This window comes from Anas platyrhynchos, chromosome 22 (genome assembly GCF_047663525.1).
Source record: "Anas platyrhynchos isolate ZD024472 breed Pekin duck chromosome 22, IASCAAS_PekinDuck_T2T, whole genome shotgun sequence".
In the NCBI taxonomy this organism is placed as follows: Eukaryota; Metazoa; Chordata; class Aves; order Anseriformes; family Anatidae; genus Anas; species Anas platyrhynchos.
Genome location: NC_092608.1, coordinates 1385341 through 1412649, shown reverse-complemented (window position 1 = coordinate 1412649; position 27309 = coordinate 1385341). Strand labels below are relative to the sequence as shown.

The 27309-nt window shown below is 47.9% G+C and overlaps 2 protein-coding genes across 7 annotated transcripts in view; one reads left to right on the top strand and one right to left on the bottom strand.

Moving 5' to 3' along the window:
* The window catches only part of TP73 (tumor protein p73), a 36988-nt gene extending 22115 nt beyond the window's left edge, over positions 1-14873 (bottom strand). For 3 of the 5 annotated variants that reach the window (XM_038166730.2, XM_027443371.3, XM_038166733.2), the window contains exons 1-3: positions 14697-14873; positions 7177-7272; positions 6346-6469 (exon numbers count right to left, since the gene is read on the bottom strand). In XM_038166730.2, coding sequence (XP_038022658.1) covers positions 6346-6469; positions 7177-7272; positions 14697-14728 — 252 coding nt within the window. In that variant the 5' untranslated portion in view covers positions 14729-14873. Of the gene's footprint in view, positions 1-6345; positions 6470-7176; positions 7273-9759; positions 11338-11983; positions 13300-14696 lie in introns of those variants that run through there. The other 2 variants (XM_038166732.2, XM_038166731.2) reach the window with 2 other exon arrangements.
* Positions 13502-27160, top strand: WRAP73 (WD repeat containing, antisense to TP73). 2 transcript variants are annotated; one of them, XM_027443406.3, is made up of 12 exons: positions 13502-13713; positions 14156-14308; positions 14870-14986; positions 20922-20994; positions 21872-21975; positions 22729-22815; positions 23324-23458; positions 23547-23624; positions 24589-24694; positions 24881-25006; positions 25652-25843; positions 26725-27160. In XM_027443406.3, the coding sequence occupies exons 1-12, from the start codon at positions 13645-13647 to the stop codon at positions 26832-26834; spliced, it is 1350 nt and encodes a 449-aa protein (XP_027299207.3). In that variant the 5' UTR covers positions 13502-13644; the 3' UTR covers positions 26835-27160. The 2 variants fall into 2 exon arrangements, with proteins under 2 accessions (XP_027299207.3, XP_027299208.3); XM_027443407.3 differs by lacking the exon at positions 13502-13713 and adding an exon at positions 13796-13973.
* Positions 27161-27309: the final 149 nt, after the last annotated feature.

The following is a 27309-nucleotide window of genomic DNA, read 5'->3' as shown; positions in this document are numbered from 1 at the left end:
CGATGCTGGGAGCCACTGGGAGCTGCTGGGAGCCACTGGGCTCCATCTGGGCTGTGGGATGCTGGATGCCCTGAGCAAAGACCTCGCTCCTGCAGCGGGAAGGAGATGCCCTGTCCCCGGTAGCCAGAGCTTTGTGGTGCTGTGAATTGCCTGCACGGCTCTGGCAGCCAGCCCCAGCCCCTGGATGCCTCCAGCTGGACCCTGCGAGCAGCTCAGCCTCATCGGGTGGCACTGCCTGCCCGAGCTGGTCGGTACCTAAAACCCCTGAGCAGCCACCCTGTTTGCCGACAGCTCGTTCCCATCGCATTTCTGAAAATCCGACCCGGTTTCCAGACATATTTTCTGCATTCATTCACCTCTCATGCGTGCACACGTGCGCACCGTTTCTGGAAGGATTGCCCTGCCATGAATATGAAGAAGGAGCTCTGAATGGTGGTTTGTGTAATTCATTTCCTAGTTGGGGTGTTTGCTTTTAGTGGCTTTCACTGATGCAAGTTTAATTTGGGGAAAACCTCAAACCTACAAGTGCATAGCTGCAAATAAGGTCACAGAGCAAAGGCACCGATTTGCACATCTACTGGCTCTTGTTCCATGTACAACGGGCCAAAACCTGGCTTTTTACTGTTTTTTCTTATTCATCTTCTGAACAATTATCATCAGACATTTCCAGTAAAAAGCTGGCAGCTCTTTTATCTGCAGGTGTAGCCTCAGCAAAGGACATTCTCAAAATTTGCGCGGCTAAAACAGCCTTAACCTTTCATCTGAAAATCAGACCTTTTTTTTTTTCCCTTTTTCTGTGGTAGACAGGTAAACTAATACTCAAAAGAGAGAAAAAATCCCAAAGTTGGCTGCTTCGCCAAGCAGCTAGAATGTTTTTCCCCCAGATCTGCAAGCCCTGAATTGCTCAGGGGCTGCCCCCCGGCTGCTGAGCACCACCGAGGGCAGCCCTGGAAGCCAGGAGGCACCAGAAGGCAGCGATATTTGTCAGCCCACCCCTGGCCAGGAGCAGCAGGCTCGGTGATCTGCCTTTTCCCTCGGAAGGCTGCCGGGCTGCGAGGCTCACAACTTAGGAATCAAGAGACGTGTTTTGACTTGGGATCCAAACCTCACCCAAACGCGTACGATGTATAATGGCTTAAACGCAATCATCCTTCCCCAGGAAAGTTCTCCTGTTGTCTGCATCTCTCGCAAGGTCGTTGGAGTCTGTGACTAACTGGAGGAATGCTGAACAAGATCCGACTTGCTTTTACAAATACAGCCATTTTCTCCCCTAAAAACATGTGCAGAAACCCCTCTATTCCTCCTCGCTGCTCTATAAATAGCCCTGCTAATGATAAACAACGCCCATCCGGGCTTTCCACAATCTCAGAATTTACCTGGAGAAAAATTTACAAGAAACTGCAGCAAAATGGGAATTAAAAGTGTCCGTGGAGAGCTGCTGCCACCCAGTTGGGAGCCTGCTCCCCACCGCCGGCTGTCAGCAGGACCCCAGGGACGGGGCAGCCCTGGTGGCACTGCGGTGGGGCCGGGAGGTGTGAGGCACATCGCACAGGAGGAGAAACACAAGAGGAACAAGGATTGTTGATTTTTAGGGGAGCACTGCGAAACCACAGCCCGAATAACCCATGGAAATTGAGACTGCACCGTTTTGTTCTCCTGCAGTGACCGGGACATGGAAGGACTGCAGGGAACACGCGGAGTGCACACCCTCTGCCCAGCCACGGGCGGATTTTTAGGAATAAACGGAGAGTACCAAGGAGCAAACAAGCCGACTTATAGCACTGACACTGCACACGCATGGACACAGCCAGACAAAAGCAGGCTGGGTTCGCACCGCCAGGCAGCTCAGGAGTGGGTGCCGGCCCAGTTACTCATATCCTGTCGAAATGGGAAATAAACAGGAAGCTTTTTGCCTCCTGGCGATGCCTGCTGCTCGGGAGCTAGCACGCTGGAGCTGCAGCGCAGAGAGGGAAGGCGTCCCCTGGAAATGGCAGGGAGGATGGCTGGAGATGTGCAGAGGGAAGGGCAGCTGGAGAACGGGGCCGACTTAGGCCACCGTCCTCAACTGCAGGGTTCAGGCTAATTTTGGTTCAAGTGAAGATGTATGACATAAAAGAGTGCTTTCTCCTAGAAAATTTAACACCTGAATTAAGTGAATCAGGTTCATTTGAGTCAGCTGATGCTTCTTGGGCTATACAAAGGTGTGAAAGCCAGCTGTTGCTGATTAGAAGATCTCCTTAAGCCTTTTACACCCCAATTAATATTATTTCTCTGCATGTTTTATAGGGTTTTTATAAGCAGTCTCACTAGTCTATCCGACTCATGGGACATTTTGGTTACAAAGCACCAGGCAAAGCCCCCAGGTACCCGGCAGGGATACACAGAGCCAAGCGAGTACATGACTGACTTGTCTTTTAAGACTGAGTTAATTTTGGAGACGTTCTCTTAGCAGACCAATCCAAGCATGGGTGTTTGTGTGTATGTATGTCAACAAATCCAACACAGTGCTTGTGTGTGCGTATATGCAAATATATATATATGTGCGTGTGTGTTCATACACACACCTATATAAATATCCACAGGGATGCAGTGATAGCATCCCAAGCAGCAGCATTACAAAGAACCCAGGACATACATGCTTCTACTACTCACATCAGACAAAAAGGAGAAATGAAATAATTTCTGGTTGGGAAGTGCAACGGCGCACCTTTCTGTCTGTATCTGCGTCTGTATCCAAGTGTTTCTGGACACCAGACAACAGATCCAAAAACCTTCTGACTAAGAAAGCAGCCTCAGCCCTGGAGGACAGGGACAAAACTCTGCTGCCTGCAAGCACAGGTGCTATTTCATCTGCTCTACCCTTCCAGCCTCTATGCCATGAAAGGAAAAGCTGCCTGGGAATGCAGCACATGCCAGGAGCTGCAGTGCCCGCACCTGAGAGGGGAACCAGAGCTTGAGGTGCCAAGCACCTCCGGGCTCCGCAGGCAGAGTTTTCTCCTAAGGATGCTCACAGCTGCCCTTTGCCTTTAGCTGGGTTTCTCCAGAGCAGGCACACCCCAGTTTGCATATACAAGAGGTTAGGGAGCCCGTGTCCATTTACACAAAAGATTTAAGTCACCCTCTGCAACACACAGCACGGGAAAACACGAGAGAAATGCACACCGAGCCCATGAAGCTGCAACCATCCCAATTAGGCACAGCTCATTCTCCTCATGCTGCCGACTGCCTCTGATGCAGAGAGTGCCGGGTCCACAAGGTGGGTCCCTCCAGAGCCCCATGTCCCCTGCACGTCCCGGGCAGCAGCAGCACGAAGGCTCCGCGAGCAGAGCCAGGGCACGCCGTACCGCACTCCTGCCACGGCGCCAGGGCACGACTCTAGGCAAGGAGCAAGAAGGCAAAACCCCTTAGCAAAGAGAAGCACCTACCGTGGTGTAATGCTGCATCGGGTCGCTGATGTACAGCATTTTAGTCTTCGTGGGAGTTATAGACCAGTGGGAACCTTCCCGGCAGAGGAGTCATGGGGTCGGGGGGCGATGGAGCAGGCGGCCGGGGAGCTGCGGTGCCGGACCATGGGGAGCGGGGCTGCCGAGGCAGTGCCAGGGATGCTGTGCTGGCCACCTGTGTGCGGTCTGTTGGCTTTTTTTGCTTTTTTCATCTCCCTTAGTTCTGTCAACTAGCTGCATCCAACAACAAAACGGGGCCCACCCCCTTCTGTCCCTCATGACTATTCATTAAAGCGCGGGGCAGGCCCCAGCTTGCCCAGCGATGGACTAGGCTGTACCAACCATCCCCACCGAGGGGAGCGGGGGTCCTGCTCCGTAATTAAACCCAGCCAGGCTTAATTCCAGAGAGCTGCTTGCAGCGTCGCTGGAGTCAAACCCCATCCCAAGAGAAGCCTTTCTCCGCAGCCAGGGGTGGCTGTGACTGAGATAACTCCAGCTTGTGCTTGTGGAGCTGGACGTGAATGTCATGGCCATCACTCTGTCCTTCTGTCCCTCCATCCACCCCAATCTGGGCCCTTGGGGTTTCTTTCAGTTGCACCTCAGTGGCATTACAAACCACATCAATAGCTCCCATCAGGGCTCTCCTGGCTCAAAAGCTCCTGGAGGGCCCATTGACAAAACTGCCCGGAGGCCAGGTAGCCTCCCGCGTCCCAAGCCTTACATCCGCTAATAAATGCTCTGCTCCCTGCCATCCTGTCTCATGTCACTGATTTGTTTCACTGAGAGATGTTCTGAAGAAGCCTAATGAGTTAGATGTTTACCCAACATCTGGCTGAAAGCAGGGCGCGACGTCAGAAGCAGCAGGACTGCCGGCTACAGCACAAGCCCTGCGATGAGTCAGGTTTCTTTATGACTCGAGGCAGGGGCAGGAACGGTCCTCACGTCAGCCAGAGCTCACTGCAGAACTCTGTGTCTTATAGCAGAGGGGGAACCCGAAGAGTGGTGGTTGTATTGTCAAAGATGGAGCCAGTGTGGAGCACCCCCCTCTGTACACCGATGTGCATGCATGGACCCGCGCACAGCCAGGTCGCAGCAGCACCTGAAGGTCCTGAAGTTGGGCAAAAAGTCAGGGTGGCTGAGGAGCTGTTCACATTTAATCACAGCAATTCCTCCCCCAGGACCCTGAGATGCTTTACAGGTTTGGTGGAGCCATCCAACATCCACGCGATGCTGACACAGAGCATCCCAGTTGCCTGGCTGGGCAGGCACGGGGGTGTCCTGGCAGCCACCGAGCAGCAGCAGCAGAGCCAGGCGCTGCAGCACCACCACTCCCCACGTGTTTTGCCTCTGGCATCCTCCAGATATCCCCGGTACTCAGCAGCTGCACCTTCCCTGGTCCCACCTCCAGGTCAGGCTGGCTGCATCACTTCACCTGTGTGTTTATTTTCGTGCACGTCAGCCTGCCACACTTCCCGGTGACAACAGCTAGCAGGAGCTCGCTCTGAGCTCAGCACTGCAGCACGCAGTGGTTGCACGAGGGGGCCAGCACAGATATGTACTGCTGGCTCATTGCTGCGAGCGAGGGCTGGGAGCTGGCTCTGCCTCTGTGCTCCTTGCCCCTGTGAGCCCGCAGCCTGCTCACAGCAGGAATCTGCTGCGGGTGGCTTCAGTCACGGCAGCACCAAGGAGCCAAGCAAGGCCGAACATCAGTGCAGGGACAGCTCCATGGTTATTAGCACAAGGGGCTCCACCTGAGCCGTCTGCCAGGCTCAGCCTCCTGCCCCGCTGCAGACAAAGGCCCGCAAGAGAGGGAAAGTAAGCTGAAAGCGAGGGAAAAAGGAGCTGGGGGAGGGGATGCAAGCTGGCGAGGAGGGAAACGGGGGCTTTGTGGAGGGAGATGCTGAAACGGCCAGAGCTGCCTCATGCTGGGGAAGGGATGGATGCTCCTGGGAGGCTGCAGGGCTTGGGAGGAGCGTGAATGCAGCAGCATGTGCTCTGGGGGCATTATAGAGGCCCCCGCTGCCTTTGAGATGTCTGGTAGAGGATTTTTAATGCCTGGCTGGGCAGGGGGAGATCCTGAGGCCAGATGAGCAGTGGTTACACGGTGCGAACCAAGCCCTTGGCTTTCAGAGATGGCAAGCTGATCTCTGTGAAGGGTTTTATCCCTGGTGCACCTCCAGCACTCAGGAAAAGAGAAGCACGGCCTCAGTGATTTTAAAGCTGAGCAATTTTGAGGAGCCCGTTCCTAACAGAGCACATCCTAACCAGCAAATTGGAGAGATTTTTGTTACTGAAGCAAGTTCTTCCTGCTGTGCCCTTCCTCTCTGAAAGACCATTCAGAGGAGCACCCAGCCGAGCCCCGCTGCAGCAGGGAATGACGTGGCCCTCCAGAAGCCTGGCTGCAGAGCAGCTTGCAAACAACTTTACTACACAGCATGTTTACACCTGAGCAAATTATACTCTATTTCTGTTGAGGTACTTGAGCTACACCGTCATCACAGCGCAGAAGCCCTGCTGCATGTTTAAGCAAGCAGGAGGAAGATGCACGTGCCCAGCACAGAGCCTGCTTCCTACAGTCACTGCGACCGCTGCACTTTACCTTGACTGGGGCAGCTGCCTTCTTGCTTCCCAGCCCCAAAACTGTGACTGTCATTGGTGCTGCTGTTGAGAATGGCCTAGAGGATGTATTAATACGTAGCCACTATTTTACTGACCACTGTACCACAGGGCTGCAAAACCGCAGCACAGTCACTTTTATAGGTTAGCAGACACCAAACAAATAATGGCAGTGCTGCACCTGTAGTGTTTCTGTTTGGTTTATGAACCATCAAGCTCCCATTTTCTACTCTAAAGCCACCCAGTCACCAGGAGGAAGACAAGTCTGTATGTGAGGTACGCTCACCATCACGGAGTCGTTGATGCCTCTCAGCTGGAACACGTCCATCGTCACCTCCGTGCGGTTGGAGACCTCGCTGCTGCCTGCATGGCTGGACGGAGGGAGGTCGAAGTAGGTGCTGTCTGGTTCCCTGAGAGAAAGTGATGGCAGATGATCAGCTCTCCAGCACAGCCTGCACCGTTTTGAAGGGCCACAGATCACAATAACAGGCTGGTCAGTGCTGGCAGGTGCCCTCTCCCCAGCACGCTGTGCTACAGGGGCATGGGCAGGGGCTGGTGCTGTGCTGCTGGGGCCAGAGGAGCTTCCATCAGGCAAGGTACAACGGACATGGGCTGCTCCTCTCTAAGCAGAGATGAGTCAGTGCCTCCTCTCCCCAGCTGCTGTGGAGGCACTCTGACCCTGCTGCCCAAACACCTGTCTCCTCCAGCAAAAAGCGTGCCCAGATGCTGACCTCTGATGTGCACGAACACCCTTTGTTGCGCTCGTTCCTTTGGCTTTATGTCTTTATGTTGCGTGTTGGGAATCCTGGTGGTTGCACAACCCTTCTCAGAAACAGTTTCCAAAACCTCTGTGGGGCCCTGCACTCAGTGTATGCAAACTCCCCAGCCTCTGACTTTCTAGCATCACTGAGGTAAGGGGGTTTGGGAGATGAAATAGTCTGAGCAGAGAAATTGGAACCTGGGAGCAAAATTCTGAATGCAGAAAAGGAATATGTGAAAACTGGAGCATGTGAAAGAAACTTGTCTCCCTCCAGGCCATACTGATGAGATGTGCTAACACAGATTGCACAGCAAAGGGGCACTGCTGCCTCGACACAAACGATCAAATACCACTTACAGTGTGCTCCAGAGGTGCTCAAACGTTGTACCTTCATCGGCTGGAGACGACTCAGACATCTTCGCAGAGGGGGAGTCTGACAAAGGATAAATCACTCTAGGGGCAAAGAAAAACAACAAGGTTAGCATTGCTGGAGAGCCATACCTGATCGAAGGGGGCAGCAGGAATCCCCCACAGCCACTCAGCGCCTTCCAGCACAGTGTTGGCTTCTGGTTTTGCACAGAGAACGGCCAGCAAAGCACCACGGCTGTGTCCTTGCAGCAGCCCTCTGGCTGCAGCTTTCTCGTAAGGGTGGTGTTTCGGGTGATGACAGCATTCTTACACAGATGTGGGTATTTTGGAAAGGGCCGAAGTGGCAGGGTGCTTGGATGCCAGCCCATTTCTGCTAAATGCCAATCCTGTGACTCGGGGCTCCCATCTGAGATGCTTACAGAGTGCTCCAGCAGCACCCAGCACTGCCACACGCGGCCTCCCCAGCCCTGGGGCACTCTGACAGCTATTCCTAGCCAACGTTTGGGACCGGCTTCATTCAGAAAAGGGCTTAGATTTCTCAGATATACAAAACTCTCGAGTATGAGGCCTCTGAATAAAACCGAAACCTCAAGTTAGGTAGCAAACAAAGTCTCACAGTAAGAATCAGAGCCAAAGGGGCCCTTGGTGCTGCTCCCCTGAGAGCACCCTGCCTGCCCAGCTGCTCAGTGGCCAGCAGAGGAGTGGGGAAACCCTCTTGTGCAAAGCTGGTGCACACAGGGCAGGCCTTTGTGCCCCTGAATCAGGGCAGTGCCAGGAGTTCAAGACAAGGGCTGGCCCCTGTTGGCTGGTGTATGGAACATCCTCCTGCTCCGAACAAGGCAAGGCAGGAAGGCAGGAGCACAGCAGCACCCAGCACCCAAGCTCAGGCACCTCCAGTACCCAGTGGCCACTTCAGGAAGTCTGCTTGTGCTCTGTTACGGTGTTGCTCCTGGATTCTGGTTTGTCCATGTTAGGCACAGGACAATTTTTATCCCAGGAATGTTATCTGCCAACAGACTAATGTATTTTTCTCATGAACCTTTGGTTGCAAATACCCAGAAATCTGTAAAGGCATAAAGACAGCTAAGTAAACTCACACAGAAGACACAATACAGGCACCTTTCAATTTACTTGTTCAGGCATTAAAATGACCTTCCCACTTCTAAGCAGCTTGCAAATACTATTGAAAGTTAATTTATGCTTTCCAAGCAAACCAAGGCAGAAGCACTGCCTCTCCTGTAAAGGGACAGCAGCCTTACTGAGAGAAGTGCCCTGTTTACCCAGAACTGCATACAGGAAACATGTAGGAAAGCCAATTTGGTGAAAGTTTTCTGAATGCTGCTGTGCTGCACAGCCACTGAGCCACCCTTCATCCTGTCTGCTCCTCCAGCCCCTGGCTGTGAGATGGGGAGGGAGCTGTCCCACCTACACCTGCTCCAAGTGCTCAGCACTGCTCCTACTTGCTCCTACAACCAGGCTCTTTGTGGTCACCAGGCCCCACGGAGGAAACCCACCAGAAATACGTATGGCTACGAGTGCCCATGGGTGGCCACCGTCTGGTCCTGCTTTGCAAAAACGTGGTTCTGTAAGAGCAAGGGCGGTCTGTAGCTGCTCCAGAGCCTGCAGACATGCTCAGAGAGAAAAGACAACACACAGGAGGTGCTTCAGGCGTTGTAACACCCAGGAAAGCTGCGTTGTTTGCCTGCTCTTTGGAGAAACGGGTGACGATATGTGGCAAAGCCCGGTGTGACCACATGGACAGAGCACGCCTGGCTCAGCTGCAATGTGCCGTGAGCCACAGACAGCCCGAGGGCCCACAGCATCCCGGCCTCTTTCTCTGAGCACACCGGGACCTTTTCCGGGTGCCTGTCCCCCTGCCAAGCCCCCGGGAGAGGCAGCGTGCTGCGGAGGGCCGGCCCGCAGCCATCTTGAGCAGCCTGCTGCCTTCCTCTGCCTGCCGCCACGCCGCACGGCCATCCTCCTCCTCCCCAGGAACCCCAGGGACGGCTTCCTTGCCCCTCCTGACACACACTCACGGCCCAGCCGAGACCCGGTTACTCCTTTTCCCCAAACGAGGGTTACCATCTCGTTTCAACTCAGTACCGCCGTGTAATACTGAAAGCCCGAAGGCTTCCTGCTCTCTGCTCTCAGGCTGCCGGCCGCAGCAGGCGATGTTTGGGTGAGCCCAGCTGTGGGGCCGGCCTCGGGGCCCTTTCCGTGGTCCCTCCGAGTCAGCTGGAGGCTGGGCAGCTTCAGGAGACACCGCACCAGGCGTTCAAACGAAAGCAGGGTGGTGTCCCCTGAAAGTTGGTCCCACGCTGTTTTTTTGCCACGTCTGTGACTCACCTGAGCCACACAGCGCCCGCAGGTGCTCTTCCAGGAGGGCTCGGCACAGCAGCAGAGAGCTCTCCCCTCAAGTCTGCTCGCAGAAGAGCCAGCTTGTGAAAGTCTCGTGTCCACCCACCCCTCCTCGTCCCACGAGTCAATGAAGAGAAACAAAAGAACGGCAGCAGCAGATCTGAGAAAAGGAAAAGCTCAGAGCTGCCACGGGGCTTCTGCTGGGGGCCTTACCCTGTTTCCATGTTGCCCTCCATGGCCCAAGGTGTCGGCAATGCCAAGAATGAGCCAGGCCGTTTCCTTCAGCAGAGAAAGCACCTCCGCACCGCCCCGTGCTGTGTGGTCATGATGGGTGACACCAGCTCTAACCACGTGGCTGCACTCGCTTTCAACAGAAAAAAAATCTGAATATTTTAAGGGCGTTTTGGAAGTTCCCTTTCTCTTTCAAAGCACAATTGGTGCTTGCAAAGCCAGGCCAGCGTCCTCTCGCACCCAAACACTTACACTCCATGGTACAGAGAGCATCCTGGCTGTCAGCCTCCCTCACACAGTGATTACTGCATGTTCTGGGAAGGAATCCCTGCAGCAATAGGGACAGGCTAAAGCCTGGACTCCAGGATGGCAAGGAGTTGCAGAAGACTGCAGACAGCATCCCCCAAAGTTGGCAGCAACTTTGCTGGTGTAATTTGCTCTAAAACGAGGTGCTGTGGAGGCATTTGCAGTCGAGCTGGATGGGAAGCAGGGAAGAGATTCAGCGGTGAGGTCCAGCAGAAGGAAATCACATCCTACTGGAAACAGCAGAGGCCCTTGGCACAGGTTAAATGAAGGTGAGCTAGGAAGAGCTGTAGGGACTGATTCTGTCTTGCTAAAGCAGCATTACTAGATCACTTGGATGTAATTACCTCCCAGTGCCTGTAAACTATGCAAATAGCACTGGGAGGTGACTACCCCGGGGCTAAACACACTGGCGGCAGCAGCAGAGCTACGAAACAGCCCCAGCAGCTTCAGCCTCTGTCACTTCCAGTCTCCCACATCACCTTGGAGGATCCGCAGCCTCTGCAGTAACAGCGCCAGCTCCCCGACGTCGCCCTGACACCTCTTCCAGCACCAACGTTTGAGGAAAGGCCCGAGATAACACTTTGACTTCTGCACAGAGGAGCTCTCTATTGAAACCACCGGGAGGATTTCCACCCTGACACCTCCAGAGACCCACATCTGCTTATTACACTGAAGATCTCTTCAGCTAGGGAAGGGTGCAGCAGGGGTCCTCTGTCCCTTCTGCCTCAGAGCAACACGGACATGATGTGCCTGGAGTGATGTGCGGTGACGGCTGCGACACAGGACTGTGTCGGGCACATGCAGAGCTGGGGGAGGTCTGCAGGCAGGCCATTCACCTGATTTATTGCAGGCTTTCAGAGGAAGAAAGACTGAAACATGCAAACTAGGGGGCTCGGTGCGTGGAGCAAATGCTGCTTACGCGATTTGCTTGTTTTCACGTGGGAGCTGCCTCTCCGCGTGCCTTCTCGGGTCTCCTCCACCATTCACTGGATTGTTGCTTCCCTCTGTTGCTAGTTAGTGCATTGCAGGGAAATTGCACAGCGAAAAATCAACTAGAAGTACAGGGACAAAGCCTGCAAGGAGGAAACAGCCCGCGGTTGCTTGCTCTGGGGACTTAGCTCAGTACACTGCCAGATTAGCAGTGACGTGGGGCTGCCACCTTCCTCCGCTGAGCTGCCAGACTGTGCAGCACGGGTTGGGATGTGTCACTCCAGGGGCACAATTCCTTCTTATTTTAACCACTGGCTCTGAAAATATTCTTATAATTATTACAAATTCAGCTTCCCTCTTTCATCAGCATAAGGCAGGTAAGGGGTACCAGAAGTGTAACGAGGGGGACAAAGCCTTGCTTTGCAAAATGTAGATAGAATCCAAGGTCGCAACGTCACCTGTGCTCTTGTTCACTTGTCCCTGATTAGTAAATTCACACGTAAATTCACACGTGCAAAACAATGCTTAGAAAACAGGAGTGAGTGAGACCAAATTCTCTCTGACAGACACACAAGTTGACAGACAGGAGTCCCTTGCAGCTCACGGGAGGTGAGAAGAGCTGGCTGTTCCTCCTGCACCTGGCAGCCAAGCACCAGCCCTGAGTGCAGACCCGATCCCGCTGACTGCACGGAGCCGGGCAGCCCGCAACCAGCCACAGCATCCTGCATGTGTCCAACCCCTCCTCTGCTTTTTATCCCACACTTGGCTGGTCTTTCCTCCACAAGTGCTTTAATTCTGGATCTAAAGCACTTTGGAACAAACTTTCCAAGATTTCCTAATCTTGTATAGCCACCCTACAAAGCAGAACGGCCACAAGTCATCTGCCGGCTGCGCTCCTGAGAGGGTCCGTGCTGAGTAGCACACACACACAAATAGCAAGGGGTTTCCTTTTGTCTTTTTTTCCTCCTACCTGCTCTGGCTCCCCAGGCGTTTCGAGTTCCCCCGGAGGTCTCCCGCAGACAGGAGCGGCCTGGGATTGAGGATCTATGTTATTTACTGCACTACAATCTAGTAGCGTCCCGGTCGCCTAGGCAATGACATTGGAGCTGTTGAAAGCTATGTGAAAAGTGAGGCAAAGGCTTGTGCGCTCCTTCCTGGAATACGAGGCAGTTACAAGGGGGTGGGGAATGCTCAGCCAAGCGTGCTGGGGAATTAAGCTGGTCACCAGTGCCAAAGTGACTCCAGGGCAAGGCAGCCCTCTGGGGCTCCAGCAGCAGAGTTACAGAGCCCGAGATGGCTGCTGTCAGGTTGGGAAGGAGACCCCATGTGCACCACAGCACCACTGGAAGCTCCGCACCCCACCAGATTGCTGCTCCGGAGCTGTTTTGGTGCTTGCATTGGTCAAAATGCCCAGCTCATCCCTCCTGGGGCATTACTGGCCTGGGGCAGGCCGTGCTGAGGATATGCAAGGGCACTGCTGATCGCCCGGCACTGACTGCAGTGGGAGACTGTTCCCCAAAGGACAGCAGGACTGGGAGCCTCCTTCCTTGCCTGAACAGCTTCAGGGCCAGCGGCGGGCTGGCAGGCATTTTACAGCACTCACAAGGAGGCAGCCAGCATTACTCTTCCTTCTGCACTCCTCGACTATCTGTTTACTGACACCCATTTTCACAAGCTGAAGTTCTCCTGCTGACTTTCCCTTTCGACTGCATTCAGTCACTGGGGTAAAACCACTGAGAGGTGTTCATGACCTTTAAAAAGTCGGTCGCGTGCTTGACTCACCCGCCTCCCTTCAGAGCCGAACAGCCAAAGCTCTGCCCGCAGGCACCCCAAAATCGCTGCCCCTGGCTTCAGACCAGCCCACAGGCTTTATGCGTGGGCAGGGCGAGAGGACAGATGGGTTTGTGGGACCCTGAACACATCGGAGTCACTGGAGCTGCTTTTAGGGCCTAAATGCACGATCCATAACATGTCCTGAGGACAGGCCTGGAGCTGAGGTGGATGTGGGACAGGGCATGCTGCCTTTGTGTGACCACGCTGGGGCTGCGTACAGGCACCAAACTGACACGGACTTGAGAGTAGAGGCCGAGCAGTGTGGGGACATCGCCCTGTGGGGCTGTTGTTGCCAATGCTTTGCACATTTTGGGGCAGAAAAGCAGATCTTGGGCCTTTTCCAGGTCCACATCTGCCCCAGGCCTACTGGGGGGTGCACCCCAGTGTGGGTAGCCCTGTCTCCCCCATCGGCAGCGACTCTTGGCTCTTTTTCTCTCTCAAAAAAACACCCTTAAGATCTTTAATTTTTAAAGATCCTGCGAGCTCTGCCTCTGCTGAGGTGCTTCATTTGCAGGTGGTGGCCTCCTGGCCTCTCCCCACCGGCTGCAATCAGCCGCCCGGGCCCAACCGCCTGGAAGCGCAGCGCGGGGGGGAAGCTCAGCCCGCGGGGCACGGCGCGAAGCCGGCGCGGGCTCTCATTAACCCGGCTCATTTGCATGATAATTACTTTCAGCGCCGGGACTACATTTCCCGGCGTACATCGTGGCTCCCCCCCGGCCTTATTGGCAGCCCGGCGGAGCGGTGCCTGCCCCTTCCTCCCGCCGCCGGCCCCGGGCGAGGGCCGGGCCGGGCCCCGCCATGAACTTCTCGGAGCCGTGCCGGCTGTCGGGGCTGCTGGGCAGGATCTCCCCCGACGGGCGGTGCCTGGTGGGTGCTCCCGGTACCGGCCCGGCTCCTCCTGGGGCATCGCCCCCCGACCGCTGGGCTGCGGCGGGGCCGTGTGAGGGGCTGGCGGGCAGCGCGGCGCCTTGCCCGGCCCCCGGGGGCTGGCGAGACCCCCCCCCCCAAAATGGGTTTGTTTGGGGGGAATTGGGGCTAATTGTGCCTGGCGAGCGGTCTAGGAGTTAATGAGCTCGGTTTGTTAAGTGACGAGAGGCCCCCCTGCTGGCTTAAGTATTCTTACAGAGGTTTGTGTTACAGCAGCTCTGTCAGTCAGGCCTTTCTAAAGGGGAGAAAAATAATAATAAAAAACAAACTGTAACTAAAGCTTTTAGGGTCAGCAGCGGTTCGTTGGGGTACAGTGAGAGTTGCAGTTTGTAGCTGTGGTACTGGCACACCGCAGCTCAGCGCTGCCCTTGGTTTATCCCAGGCGTCGTGCGTGCAGTACCGGCTCATCGTGCGGGACGTGAGCACCCTGCAGATCCTGCAGCTGTACACCTGCCTGGACCAGATCCAGTATGTGGAATGGTCGTCAGACTCCCTCTTCATCCTCTGTGCCATGTACAAGCGAGGGATCGTCCAGGTAAGCACCCGGACCAGGTACGTTTCCCGTGTGGTGTGAGGGAGAACGTATCAGCAAGCCGTTGCTCAGTGCTTTTGCTGAAGTAATTGATGTTATTCACAGCACATGGCTTGAGGCTTTGTAACCCAGCAGGCTAATATTTACAGAACTATCACACGCATCTCAGTTTGAAAACAAACAGAATTTGAATAAAATACCTAGCAAACCAATTTAAACCAAAGCTAGAGAATATTGTAAGGGTTTCTTATTTCAGCAGGAAACAAATACATGCAAACTTGCCACGTGAGCTAAACCATGTTTTTTTTAAAATTGCTGGACCTTAGAATATTTATCACAGAAGAAAACTTGCTTTACAGTTTGTATTAACATACAGAGGTGTGGGGCTTACTTTTGTAGCGGAATCCAGCGCCAGTCCTTCATGGCTGTGGGCTTTCAGAGGTTTCCTGACCCCTCTGGTATGTGATGCAGGAACTCTTCCTCAGCTGTGGCGTGTTCTTGCAAGAAGAGGTTTAGGTGAAGTGTTCGTTTGGTGCAGCCTGTTTGGTTTCCCCTCTGTCCTAGGTCTGGTCCTTGGAGCAGCCAGACTGGCACTGTAAGATAGACGAAGGCTCAGCAGGATTGGTGGCTTCATGCTGGAGTCCGGATGGTCGTCACATTCTCAATACAACTGAGTTTCATGTAAGTGTGAAGTCATGATTACTCTTGATGGTATCAGATGTTGCTGTCTGCACTTCGCCTCTTAAAATAACCAGAAGCTCTTAAAGCTGTAGTGGTGGTAAAGAACACCAAGTTTTCCTGTATTTACAGATGTAATCTAGCTTAACTCCAGTTTAGGTGTTATTCTGTTAACATTTTATTCTCTTATATTTGATACAATAGAGAATGGATGCTTTAGTTTATACAGGTAAAATTGTGTGCTTAAGGAAAGAGTAGGGATAACTGGCATTTATTGACGCTTTTTTAGTAATCAAATGTGGTGTTGGTAGCTCAGGGAAAGCTCAGGGTTTCTAGCAAACAAGCATAACAAAACCACATCCACAAAAATTTAAGACTGGCTGTGGAATTAAAAAAAAAGCTCTTAGGTTTATATCTTGGGAATGCTTACAGGAACACTTGATTTTATAGACAGAAGTCAGAAGGCTGTTGATAGAATCACTTGTGAAATTATAATTAAAGTGCATGCTTATTGATTAAGAGCCGTGTTCTGGTGTAGAAACTGAAGTGGTTTGTGTGTGCTGGACACAAAGGGCTTGTTGGAAGGTGTTTGGAAGTCTGACTCTTCACCTTTATAGTCTTTGGATTATAGCTGATGATTGATGTTATTCAGTGCAGAGAGGAACGGTCAGAAAATAGCTAGGAACCACTTGAAAGAAACTGTTCTTCTTGCTGTATCTAATCTTTTCAAAGCCAGATGACACCTTGTTGTGCCACAATCCTCTCTAGCACTGAATTCAAATATTGCACTGCAAGATTTTCCTTTTTTAACCCACTGTCCAAATTTGAGTGATAGATGGGGGAATTTGTCATGTGTGTGTATACTAGAGTTAGTGTAAGTGCTGATGCTCTCGAGGAAACCTCCAAAAAAACATGCTTGCAGTTGAAGTGTAGCTCCCTGTGCACACATTGAGGAATTCTCTGGCAAGCCTGTTTAGTGTTTGGCCAGGGATTTTAGTGCTGACTGAAGTAGAGATTTTCTGGCTATAAAACAGTCTCCTTCCATTCTCCCCCACCCTTCTAGCTCATGGCTTATGAGGAGTGATGAATTTAAGCCTGACTTTTTCCAGGAATGATTCACCTTGATGGTGATTAAAATAAATGAGACCAGAGCTTCAACCTGAAGTCAGTAAAGACACGCTTGTTACTCAGGCAGGAGCGTAGTACTCTGTGTAACCCAAACTGAGGGCTGCTGCTATGTGCTACAAGTGAGTTCTGTACGGCACATGCGTGTGGGGGTGGACGAGCAAGTATTTATTACCTCCCAACAGAACTCGGTTTGACCTTAGAGGATTTCATTAAGCCTTTGCCAAGTTGGCATCTGCGTTGGGATAAGTTTTCTTTCCAGCTGTAAACAGGTTGCTAAATTAGCTTTTGTCAGACAGCTGCCTGGGTTATGCCGATGTCTGAGTTGTGTTTACCCTATAGCATGCTAAATCCATAGTCTGGTGGGGCAGACATGAGCGGTGCTCAAGACAGAAATTGTCAGGACACTTAATATTGATGTATTAGGTACCTTAGTAAATTCAAAGATTGCTCAGAGGGCTTAAAGCTTCCCTGTGAACCAGTGCAGCTTGGCTTTGGTAGTGTGGCACTTGCAAACAGCATCAATTAATTACTCATACTTGTAATTCTTCAGGTCAGCATGTGAGCTGCACTGTAAGCTCACAAATAACTTTTATTCCTACTCAAATTTTTTGAAGGCATATGGTTATGCTAATTTATTTCCAGCAATCCATACTTACTTGTGCTACAGAAAACATATTTGTCAGGTATCTAAATCTTCATGTAATCACTGCCATCAACAGCATGCTATGCAAGGCTACTGGATGCTACAGTCTTATGAGGGGAAGTATACACAGGTTCACTAGTTCTACCAGGCAGCAGGAAATATTCAAAGGTGCTTCCAGACTTGAAAGGCATTTTTTTAATTGTCTGCTTCTATCTTAGAGCTGCACGTGACAAGAAGCCAGAATAATTACAGCTTGATTTTTTCATCACCTTGTTGTTCATACCAAGCTAGAGTACAGTTCTGTTAGGAAAAGCAGTTTTGAAAAATAAAATAGTGATCTGTTTTTAATCAATAAAGGCTTAATGAAAATTAGAAAAGTACTTTCTGAAAGCCTGCTATGTGAAATCTACCTGGAATCTGAAAAAGTTAGTGCATGGAGTCAATGATAGTGATTCACGTAGAGCCCTGGAGGGCAGCTTGTCATCCCATGGCTATTGTTTGCTACTCTGTTTTACAGCAGGTGCTTCCTCTCCTGCTGAAATCCTCTCTGTTTTGTGGGGCAGTTCTGTGCTCCTGCTGCATTGCAGTGTGTCTAGCACAGCAAGCTGATTACCAGAAGATTCCCCGTTCTCTGTTTGTCCCGTGGAAGATGTACCTGGTGTTGTTCCTCTTACAGTGCTGTCCTTCTGCCTGAATGTTGGAGTGATAGGCACATGTAGAGCTTAAATGAGCTGTGGGTAAAAGATGCAGAGAAAGCAATTGGAGCTTTTGCTTCTTCAAAACTTCTAAGATTTGTGATAAATATCTGAAGATAATCAGCATTGTTCTGGAGTGCTTCTTTTAAGACCCATACTTACAAAGTGCATGTGCTGTACTCTCTAGTTCCACTGTAGTGCCAAAGCGTTAAGGAACTGCTGTAGAACTCCAGCAGCAGAAAAAATGTGTGTGTTTGTGTATATTGGAGCTAATCCTTAGTAACTGGAAATGGCTACGTTGGTTGAAAAATGCTTTCTGTCGAGGAATGTGCTCTGAATAATCTTCTGAAATCCGGTGCTGACAGACACTGCTATGTAAGGAGGCTTTGTGACCCAGTCAAGTCTGGGACAAAAGTTGACAGTCATTTGAGATGCAAGGTTGTTTAAAAGTGTGTTTTTATCTATTGAAAATCACCAGTCTTACACCTGCCTATAGCTGTCAACATTGGGACGTAGTCCTGAACCCAGCACTGGAGACTGTTTATCACGTTACCATCTAAATACTTTTTATTTCTCAGCTGTTTTGGGGCTATTTTAAAAATGCTTCTGCTTTTGGTTTGTTTTTCCACTGCAAAACAACAGCTGAAAACCTCTCAGACACCATTATTATTTGGATTTGAGTTTGACAACTCCACTTAATCTAGTCACCTATAGCAAAGGATCCCTCAAAATGATCAGCCAAGAAGTGCTTGCCATGGACTTAGCTGGCCACAGTCTGTTCTCCTGCTGGAAAAGCAATTGTCCCTTCCCCGTGAGCTCTCTGAGAAAAGTCAGTAAGAAGAACACAACTAATTGTGATTTTTGTGGTGTTTGGCTTTCTTCTCATCCTGTGTGTGTGGCAGACATTGGACTAGAAGATCTCCAGAGGTCTCATCCAGCTTCAGCCGTTCTGTGATCTTGTTTCTGTCTCTCAATCACCTCTGTCAGCTGGGCAATAAACCTCCTTGGGCTAGTTCATGTCAGCTTGGGCAGGATTGTGGAATAATGTTTCAGTTCCAGCTGGAAAGATAGAGGTTCACCCTTTTTGGCACATCTGATTGTGAACATTGTAAGACAGGGGTCAGGTCCATAGCTGAAGCATGCGGTGTGTCTTTCTTAGTTCAGAAAATGTTCTGTTTGTCTGGAGACAAAAAAAAAAAAAAACAACTGAAAAGAATCCTGATTTTGGGTGTCAAAGCAGCTTACTTTCACATGCTTTTAATGCTGGGACAAGGGAAGGTGTACTTGCCATTCCTCTTCTGAGGTGCAGTCTCAGGCAAGGCAGAGGTGGGAGCCCTTACATGCCCTGGGCTGTTTCTGGTAGATGTTTCCCTCTCCCTGCGCACTCAGCAGTGCGTTTTTGTGTTTTCTGAGGCTCTGAGCCAGTCTGTACGGTGCAAGATAGAAGTGTGGGTGACACGCAGCAGGCAAGGTGAGTTGGTCGCAAGGCCAAGCAGTAACACAAATGTAAGCTTGGATGCCTTTGTCAGGAAAAATTACGATCCAGACCTCAGCATTCAAAGCTTGCAGCTGCTAAGCTTGTATTAAGTGGCTGTAGAATGCATGTGTTGTGTGTCCTGCATGTTTTGTTCAGGGGAGGAACAGCAGCAAGTACATTTAACACTGCAATTAATAGGAGCAAGCAGCATATCACTATTGCAGTTGCTGTAGAAGAATGTGAGTAGGCATTGTGTTGGTATTTTTAAAGTAAATCTTGCCTGAAGAGCAGACTAACAACGTGGTATTTCTGTATGTCCGGAAGTGGGCAGTTGCAGTGATAAAACTTGATTAATGTTGCTCATCTAGTGGATTCCTCTAGGATCTGTTAAACTTCCAGGTTGGTGCTGTAGATGCCTAGCTGTAATTTCATGGCTGTTAAATAAAGGAGAAGAATAATAAAGGCTGCATCAAATAGTGGTCCAGTAGTGCCTTTTTGTACAATCAGACTGGAATCTGGTTATGCTCTTTCCTGTTATATTAAATAATAATGCTTCTTGTGTTGTCTTTTCAAGTCTCACAAACTTTTTTGTTCACAAAAGCAGTAGAAAAAAACAGCTAGTGATGCTCTTTTGCTTTTGGACTCCACATATCTCTGGAGAGATGCAGCATTTGTTAGGATTCTGCAGCTTGATTTGAACACCTATCAGTCACTTTTGCTAGAAAGCACATGTTAGCAGTAAGAAAAACCTCCACAGTCTGAGCATTAACAGGTAGAACAGATACACAGGATGCTACCTTGGGCTCCTCTCTCACTAATGAATTGTACCAATTGCTTCAGAGAAGGAAAATAGGTATGGAGGACAAACAAAAAAAAAAAGTGCAGCAGAAACTTGTTCCACTGCTGCTGGTAGTTGGTCGGTGCTTGATGCAGGTGGGTGAGAGGATGGTAGATGGTGCTAAAGCTTTACTTGTGTAGTGAATCAACTAATTTTGTTGTTCAGTAGTCTTGGGAAAGATGGTTTTATGACCATCGTTCTTTATTGCAAAAATAGTTTTTACCTGTTCCCTTACCTTGGTACAATAAAACATAGGAAAACACAAGGAAAAAACTTACACTGGAAACATTCCTTGCTCCAGATATAAATGCAAAGGTTCACATGACATCCTGATTGATGCACATATGTCTGGTGTGGCTGCCGTTGCTAAGGCAGAGAAGTATTTGTTTTTAATTGAATAATCTGCAGATGGCAACGCAGAGCTTCCAGAATGCAGGCTGTGACCTTGAAGAGCTGCGGAGAGGCTTGTTTGGCAGCTGACTGCCTTCTCTGCAGTTCTTGATTTGTGGATGCACAGGTCTCCAGAAATACCCTAGACAGGATGTTTAATGCGTTTCTTTGCACACTGTATTGTAGTTCTCTTCTAGTTCTTTAATTATGTAATGTTGCCTTCTTGTGGGTGGCTGAGGGAAGAGAAAAATGCAAATCAGCTGTCAAAAACTGAGTGTCTTTAAAAGAAAGTCTTTTCTTTTACTAGCCCTATCTCGAGACGCAATACTCGTAAGCTGCAGCAATTTCTCATCTATTCATAAATGCAATAAACTCCTCATTTCTTTTCCAGATTCTGTGATGAAACTGTTTTTCCAGCTGAAAAGCATACAATATGTACAATATACATTGGCAATTGAAGCTAAATTCGTGCTGACATCCCCAACTTCAATATTAACAAAGTGCTTGTGTCTGTATGGGTGTTATGCACCTGTACCCCTCTAGAGTATAATAATCTGAAATAAGTGTCCTTGCTAACTGAAGAGAATTCAGGAGAGAATTTCTTGCAGGTTTTCTTAGGATTTGTTTGAATAATAGCAAAGCATAATTAAACCACAGAAGATGCGTTTATCTACATTGTGTTGTTGAACTAGGTTGTTTGGGTTTTTGTTTTTATTTTTTAATCTACAAAAATAAGCAAATAATTCCTTGTTCTCTCTTTGCAACAGCTGCGGATAACTGTGTGGTCCTTGTGCACCAAGTCTGTGTCCTACATCAAGTATCCCAAAGCTTGTCAGCAAGGTGAGTGTCACAACTTGAACAGGGGGATGTTATTCTTAATGTGGCACAAAGAGAAACAAAGTTGATGTGTGAAGATGAAGCTCCTGTTTCCGAATGGAGCAGGGTTCTTAGTCCCTCCCTGCTGAAGGGCTGGCTGCCCTCAGAGGTGCACAGCTCTAAAATCAGTACCCATTTGCCAACTACTGCAAGTGTTGCCCTAGGATCTGAGGTCCTCTTCCTCACTGAGAGGATTACAGCTCTCTATGTACCTGTTCTTCTGTCCTGGTCCCCTTATGAAAGGTCCTACAAGACATTAAATTAAGCTGGATGCACTGTGATGAAAAGCACTAATCCAAAGTGTCTCATTACACATGAAAAGATTTAAAAAGGAAGCTCCTGTCAGAGCTGTCTGCAGCATGACTGTGGTTAGCAGCTTCCCAGCTGAGGTTTATGTATAATAGTCACACATGTGATGAAGATGGCAAAGTATTTCTTCTTTTATAAGAGTGGACAGGACACACACCTGGAACTTGATGGGACACCAGTAATTGCATACCTGACATGCAGCTAGGCCAAATGCACTGTTTGTTTGAAATCTATGCACTTCATGTAACAACTATCTGTCAGTAATCAAACAGTCTGTTTAGAAGTGTGATGAAGTTCTGCAGTAGCTGGAAAGCTGCATCGTTAGAAATCCTATTCGAAGTCCAAGAATTGCATAAGCAAATTAGTGAAAACTTCTCAATGACTTGATTAATGAGATCTTCTGTCAAACTAAGTTTTTGTCCCCCCTTTCCTCTTACTTCCCCCTCGAATTAGGAGTAACTGCTTTTCACTGTAGAGTCATCACTTACTCTGCCTTACCTTCTCTTAGTGTTGCCTTTTGTCTCTTTGTCAGGGATTGCTTTCACTAAGGACGGCCGCTATATGGCAGTAGCAGAAAGACGCGACTGCAAAGACTTTGTCAGCCTCTTCGTATGCAGTGACTGGCAGCTACTCAGGGTAAGACATGTCCCTGTCTTCCATGGCTTCTGCACAGACTACAGCTATCTGTTGTACACTGCTTTAAACACTGTCACTTGGCTAGTCTGGTTTTGAACTTGCCAGTGTATTTTTCTAGCCAGCATCTGGCTCCTTTGCTGGCCTGTAGGCGTGCTTCCAGAGCAGAGGGATTCTGTTCAGGAAGCTGTGACTGCTGCATGTGTGTAAAGAGTTTCTGGTGGAATGCAGAGGTTCCACCTTGAAATTCTGCATGAGCTTCTTTACAACAAGCTGCTGTAGTAATGGTAGTGAAGGTATCTGATAATTGACAAAGTGATCATTTGAAATGTTTAATATAAATTGTTTTATTCTCAATTTAAAAATGAGAATGGTCTATGAAGAATACATGCTAGCATCTATTGGAGAACTGGATGAATCTGAGAAGTTAAAACCTTTTCTGAGACAAGGAATTAGGTTAGCCGGATTTCTTGGCTGATTCAATGTAACCACCTTTGTGTTTATGAAATGCCGTTTTTTTGTTTTTTGTTTTTTTTAAGATGCAGCAACTTTTTGCCCTTTTCCAGAAAGAGAAACCACGGAAACTGTAGAAATATTTTCTCCCATAATAGCAAAGTATCTCTTTCTACACTAGTGTACAAAATGCTGTTACCTTTGTGGGAGAGTTTAAAAGGACAGAACTAGGGATCATGTTTAGGTCAGATCCAATGGTATTTGGTAGTACAATGTTTCTAATTACTTCTCTTTTGGGGACAGCATTTTGACACTGAAACACAAGATCTGTTTGGGATCGAATGGGCTCCCAATGGCTGTGTTCTGGCAGTGTGGGATACATGTCTTGAGGTATGAGGAAAAAGCTTGATTACTTAAAATTTGGGTTGTTTTTTTTAGAGCTGCCATGTACTAAGCGGTAACTGAAATAGCTAGTATTGTAATCCTTAAACAAATATAACAAAAGCTGAACTCAAATAAAACCCTTTAGAATAGACTTGTATTGTTAATGGGCGTCGTTACAGGTGTATGTCAAACTGTTACATAAGTCTTTATTTAATGATAACATTATTACATTGGATTTGTAATTTATTTAAAAATACATTAGTTTGGATTGTGAATGTTGGGGAAGCAGCTATTCAGATAAATGAGTTATTCTTTAATATTGTAGAAATCTTATGTTGCACAATAACTCTGTTTCTATGCCTAGAGCCTCACCTCATATCACAGATAAGACACTCTGCCCTTTGTGTTAAATTTCTGTGTTTTACCCTGGGAGAGCTTGGCAAGAGTGGTTTTCCCTGCCTGTGGCTTTTAATTATATTCGTAGTATTTAGAATTAATCAACTTTTTTTTCCAGTATAAAATATTGCTGTACTCCCTTGATGGCAGACTGCTGTCCACATACCGGGCGTATGAATGGTCCTTAGGCATAAAATCAATTGCCTGGAGTCCCAGCAGTCAATTTTTGGCAATTGGCAGCTATGATGAAAAGGTAAGAAGTAGGTGTTTTTCTTTTCCATCTAAACCATTTGCAGAATTTTGTCATAACGGTTCTGTCTTGCAATGCTTCCTTGAATTAGGTGCGTATCTTGAACCATGTAACTTGGAAAAAGATCGCAGAGTTCGAACATCCAGCAACAGTTGCTAACACAAAGACTGTAAGTATGGATCCAAAACCTATTGATAATTACCAGCACTTTGGTGCAGGTATTTATATCTGAAGATGCTAGCAAGTGCGTTTCATGCTGGAGAGTTGTGTTTTGTTTTTTTTTCCTTGTAAGGTATAAACAGTGTTTGAGAACTCCCTTGAAAACTAGGGGATGTAAGAGAAACAGAGGAATCCTTCCAAATTTTTTGGAATATGCACATGATTCTCAGTGTTGGCACCAGTAGATTCTCAGGACTTCTGTCATATGCCAGTGTATTTTGATGTAGATGGTGATTGCGTTAGCAATTTGGGTTATGCAGATGATGAAGACAAACGGGGGAATTTAACAGAAGCGATTTCTCAACTTCAAATAGCATTTGAAGTGGATTGTGATTTGATTTGTCTTGTATTTGCAAGCTCATTGAGCTCACCTAAAGAGTGTTTCCTGTAAACATCTGTCATTGTTTGTTTTTCTCCTTGCATATGCGTAGTCTCTCACCCCATAGATTGTGGGTAGTTGGCAGCAGGCAGAAAGCTACAGCTCTTATTCTAAAAAGTTGCTCTCATTCTTCAGGTCTTCAAGGTAAAAACAGCGTAGTAGTGCTGCGTGCCATTGAGGAGGAAGGCCTAGTCTTGTGTCTGGACAGATGTCCTTTAAGAGTTCACATGTGTAGGCTGTTAAGGCTGCAAAATCCCCATGGCTGTGCTGATGCCTCTTAACCAGAAGCAAGGCACGATCCATTAAATGCACTTCAGCAAAACTTCTCATTTCATTTACTTTCACTTTCGTTTATTTGTCACAGGAGTGTTTTCTTGATCATGGTTCCAACAAACAAATGATTCACTGAGAATGTCAGACTCAGTATTTGCCTGCTGGAACCCTTTGCTCCTTTAATGAGCTATGGGGTGCTGAGGTATAATGCACTCGAGTAGTGTACTCTCAAACAAGTGAACTCTCACTTGTTTCTTTGTAGGTTGTGTATAAAGAAGTGGAGAAACCTTCATCTGTGGAAACGGAGAGACTTTCTTTCCCACCAACAAGAGCGTTGGCTAGTTCTCTCTTCAGCACACAAAGTAAATGTAAGCCAGAGTTTACTAAAATGAAACACTTGAGCTTGCCATTTGAAGTCTTTCCATAAATAAACATCATAGGTAAATAGAAGAGTCAAATCCTGTCCTATCATTTGAGAGATTTTTAATAGTTGGAATAAAAATATTTTGTCTGTGCAGGCTTGTTCAGTAACGCACTTTTATTTCCACTTGCAGATGACATTTCCCAGGTGCCAGTCTCTTTCCAGTATATCAAACCAGTTGCTGATAGGGCTAACCCCAAAATGGGGATTGGGATGTTGGCATTCAGTCCAGATAACTGCTTCCTGGCAACCAAAAATGGTGAGTTCCTACTGCCCCCTACTAAAGGGGAAATCTCATTATACGTGGTGTTTTCTTACAGAAATGGGCAATAATGGATGAATTATTTTGCACTGTGGAGAGACTCAGGCCCTATTTAAAATTGGATCTCTGCTGTGTAAACACTTTACTCCAGCGGAAATTCAGTGTATGTTCTGTGTGTAGCATGTGTAAAGTACTGCGAGCTGTGAGACCTGCTTATCATTATGTTACCTTGGTTTTGGCTTTATATTTAACAGAAATAGTCTGTTCTATATTTCCTCAAATCTATATGAGGTCACTGTATTGGAAAATGAAGTACACAAATCCTTCCTCTATTTATACAGCGTGTGTGTCTTGGAAGGCAGAATTCTTTACAACCTGTCACGGTGCAACTTTTGATTAACACAAATAGTAAAAGTTGTGGGATTAACATTCAATTTTTCCCTTTGACGGGCCCAAGGGCTGTTTACATCAGGATGCAAAAGTTGTGGGTCAGAGTAAAAGCCTACTAACAGAGGAGTGTAATTGTGAGTAATTTGATAAAAGCCAGTGAAGGACTGGAAGACAAATTGAGTTGCTTCTAAAAAGGCTGAGAGATCTGTTTTTCCTTCTGCTGTTCACATGATTACCTCTGTTTTCTGACAGATAACATTCCTAATGCTGTTTGGATCTGGGACATTCAAAAGCTGAAGCTATCTGTAGTCCTAGAGCAGCTGTGTGCCATCCAGTCTTTCCAGTGGGATCCACGACAACCTCGACTTGCTGTGTGCACAGGAAATAGCAAAGTCTACTTATGGTCCCCAGCTGGATGTGTGTCAGTGCAGGTTCCAATGGAAGGTAAATCTCTGCAATTACTTCCACAAGCAATCATCAGCTTCTTACAAACTTTTTTTTCCCACTTTTACATTGGTCCAAGCATTATCATGTAAAGATTTAACTGTGTTCTTGGAGCTTCTTAACCAGGTGTTTCTACCCTTTAAAAAAGACATTTGAAATGAGACAGACACAGTAAAATACATCATGGACAGAGCACAGGGGCTAATGATTTTAATTGTTGCATTAATTGTGTGATATGTTGAGTTCTTAAGCTTTACATTCATGTAAGTTTATTTACATAGAAATGGTCATTGTGCAGAATGCCAAGTGTTGTAACACTTGAGGTATTCTGAGAACAACTAAAGTACAACTACAGAAATACTAGCAGGGAAAAATGTGTTAAGTCTGGTATATAAAGATAGAACATATGGGAACCTGAACTCTAGGTCAGCCTGTGTTATGAGAAGCTTTATGGTTTGCAGTGAGTGATACCAGGCCATTAGCTAGATCAATGTCTTTCTGCTTATTAAACAGAAAATAAATCAGATTCAGCTTTTTCCTCTCTCCACAAGTAGCAGCTGGATCATCAGAGAATGCAGCTCTGCAGCAGCGGACAGTCTTGTGGCATTTGTTTGCATTAAAATGATGAGTCTCCAAACTTGCTTATGCTTGTATATGGAGTACAAAGTAACTGTCCATTTTGGGGAAATGGTCAGTAATACAGATTACTTGCACTGAGATGCTGGAGAGCGGATTGGCTCTACTACAACAGGAACAAAAACTCCATGTTAAAGCTTCTAAAGTAGGAGAACATTTTTTTTGCAATGTGTGTGACTTAGCCTAGGAAAAGGTAACCAAAATAAGACATGTTTTTTTGCTGACAAACTGATCTGTTTCTGCAGGTGACTTCCAGATTGTCTCTCTCTGCTGGCATCCTAGTGGAGATTCCATGGCACTTCTGAGCAAGGAGAACTTCTGTATGTGTTACTTAGAAAGAGAAGAGGTGAAGTAACTGTCAGCTGCATTTAAAAATGCTTTCAAATTTGAGGAAGAGGGTCAAACCCCGTTGCCCAACCTTGAAGGTTTTTGTACTTCTATTTATTTGAAGGAGTGTAACCAAACTCCAATCTGTAAAATACTGTTTTTATTTGAGTGGTGTTGCAACTTAAGCATAGAGAATGAAGTCTGGATTTTAAGAAAACTAGTTCTCATGTAGTTGAACTTTCTTTGAAATTGTCAACTAGGGAATTTCACTTCTAAGATTGTATCTGAGTGTATATAATGTATAGCTGTTATTTAAATTTGATAATTTCCAATAAATATTTTGATAGTTATAAACTTGGTATGACTCTCACTATAAACCTGTATTGCCCTAGATCTACTGCACTGAATCTTTCCAAGGATCACACCTGATACTTTTGAATACATTACATGGAACTGAAAGGGGAGTTTCTGAACCAACTATCTAATGTTCAGTAAGGAAAGAG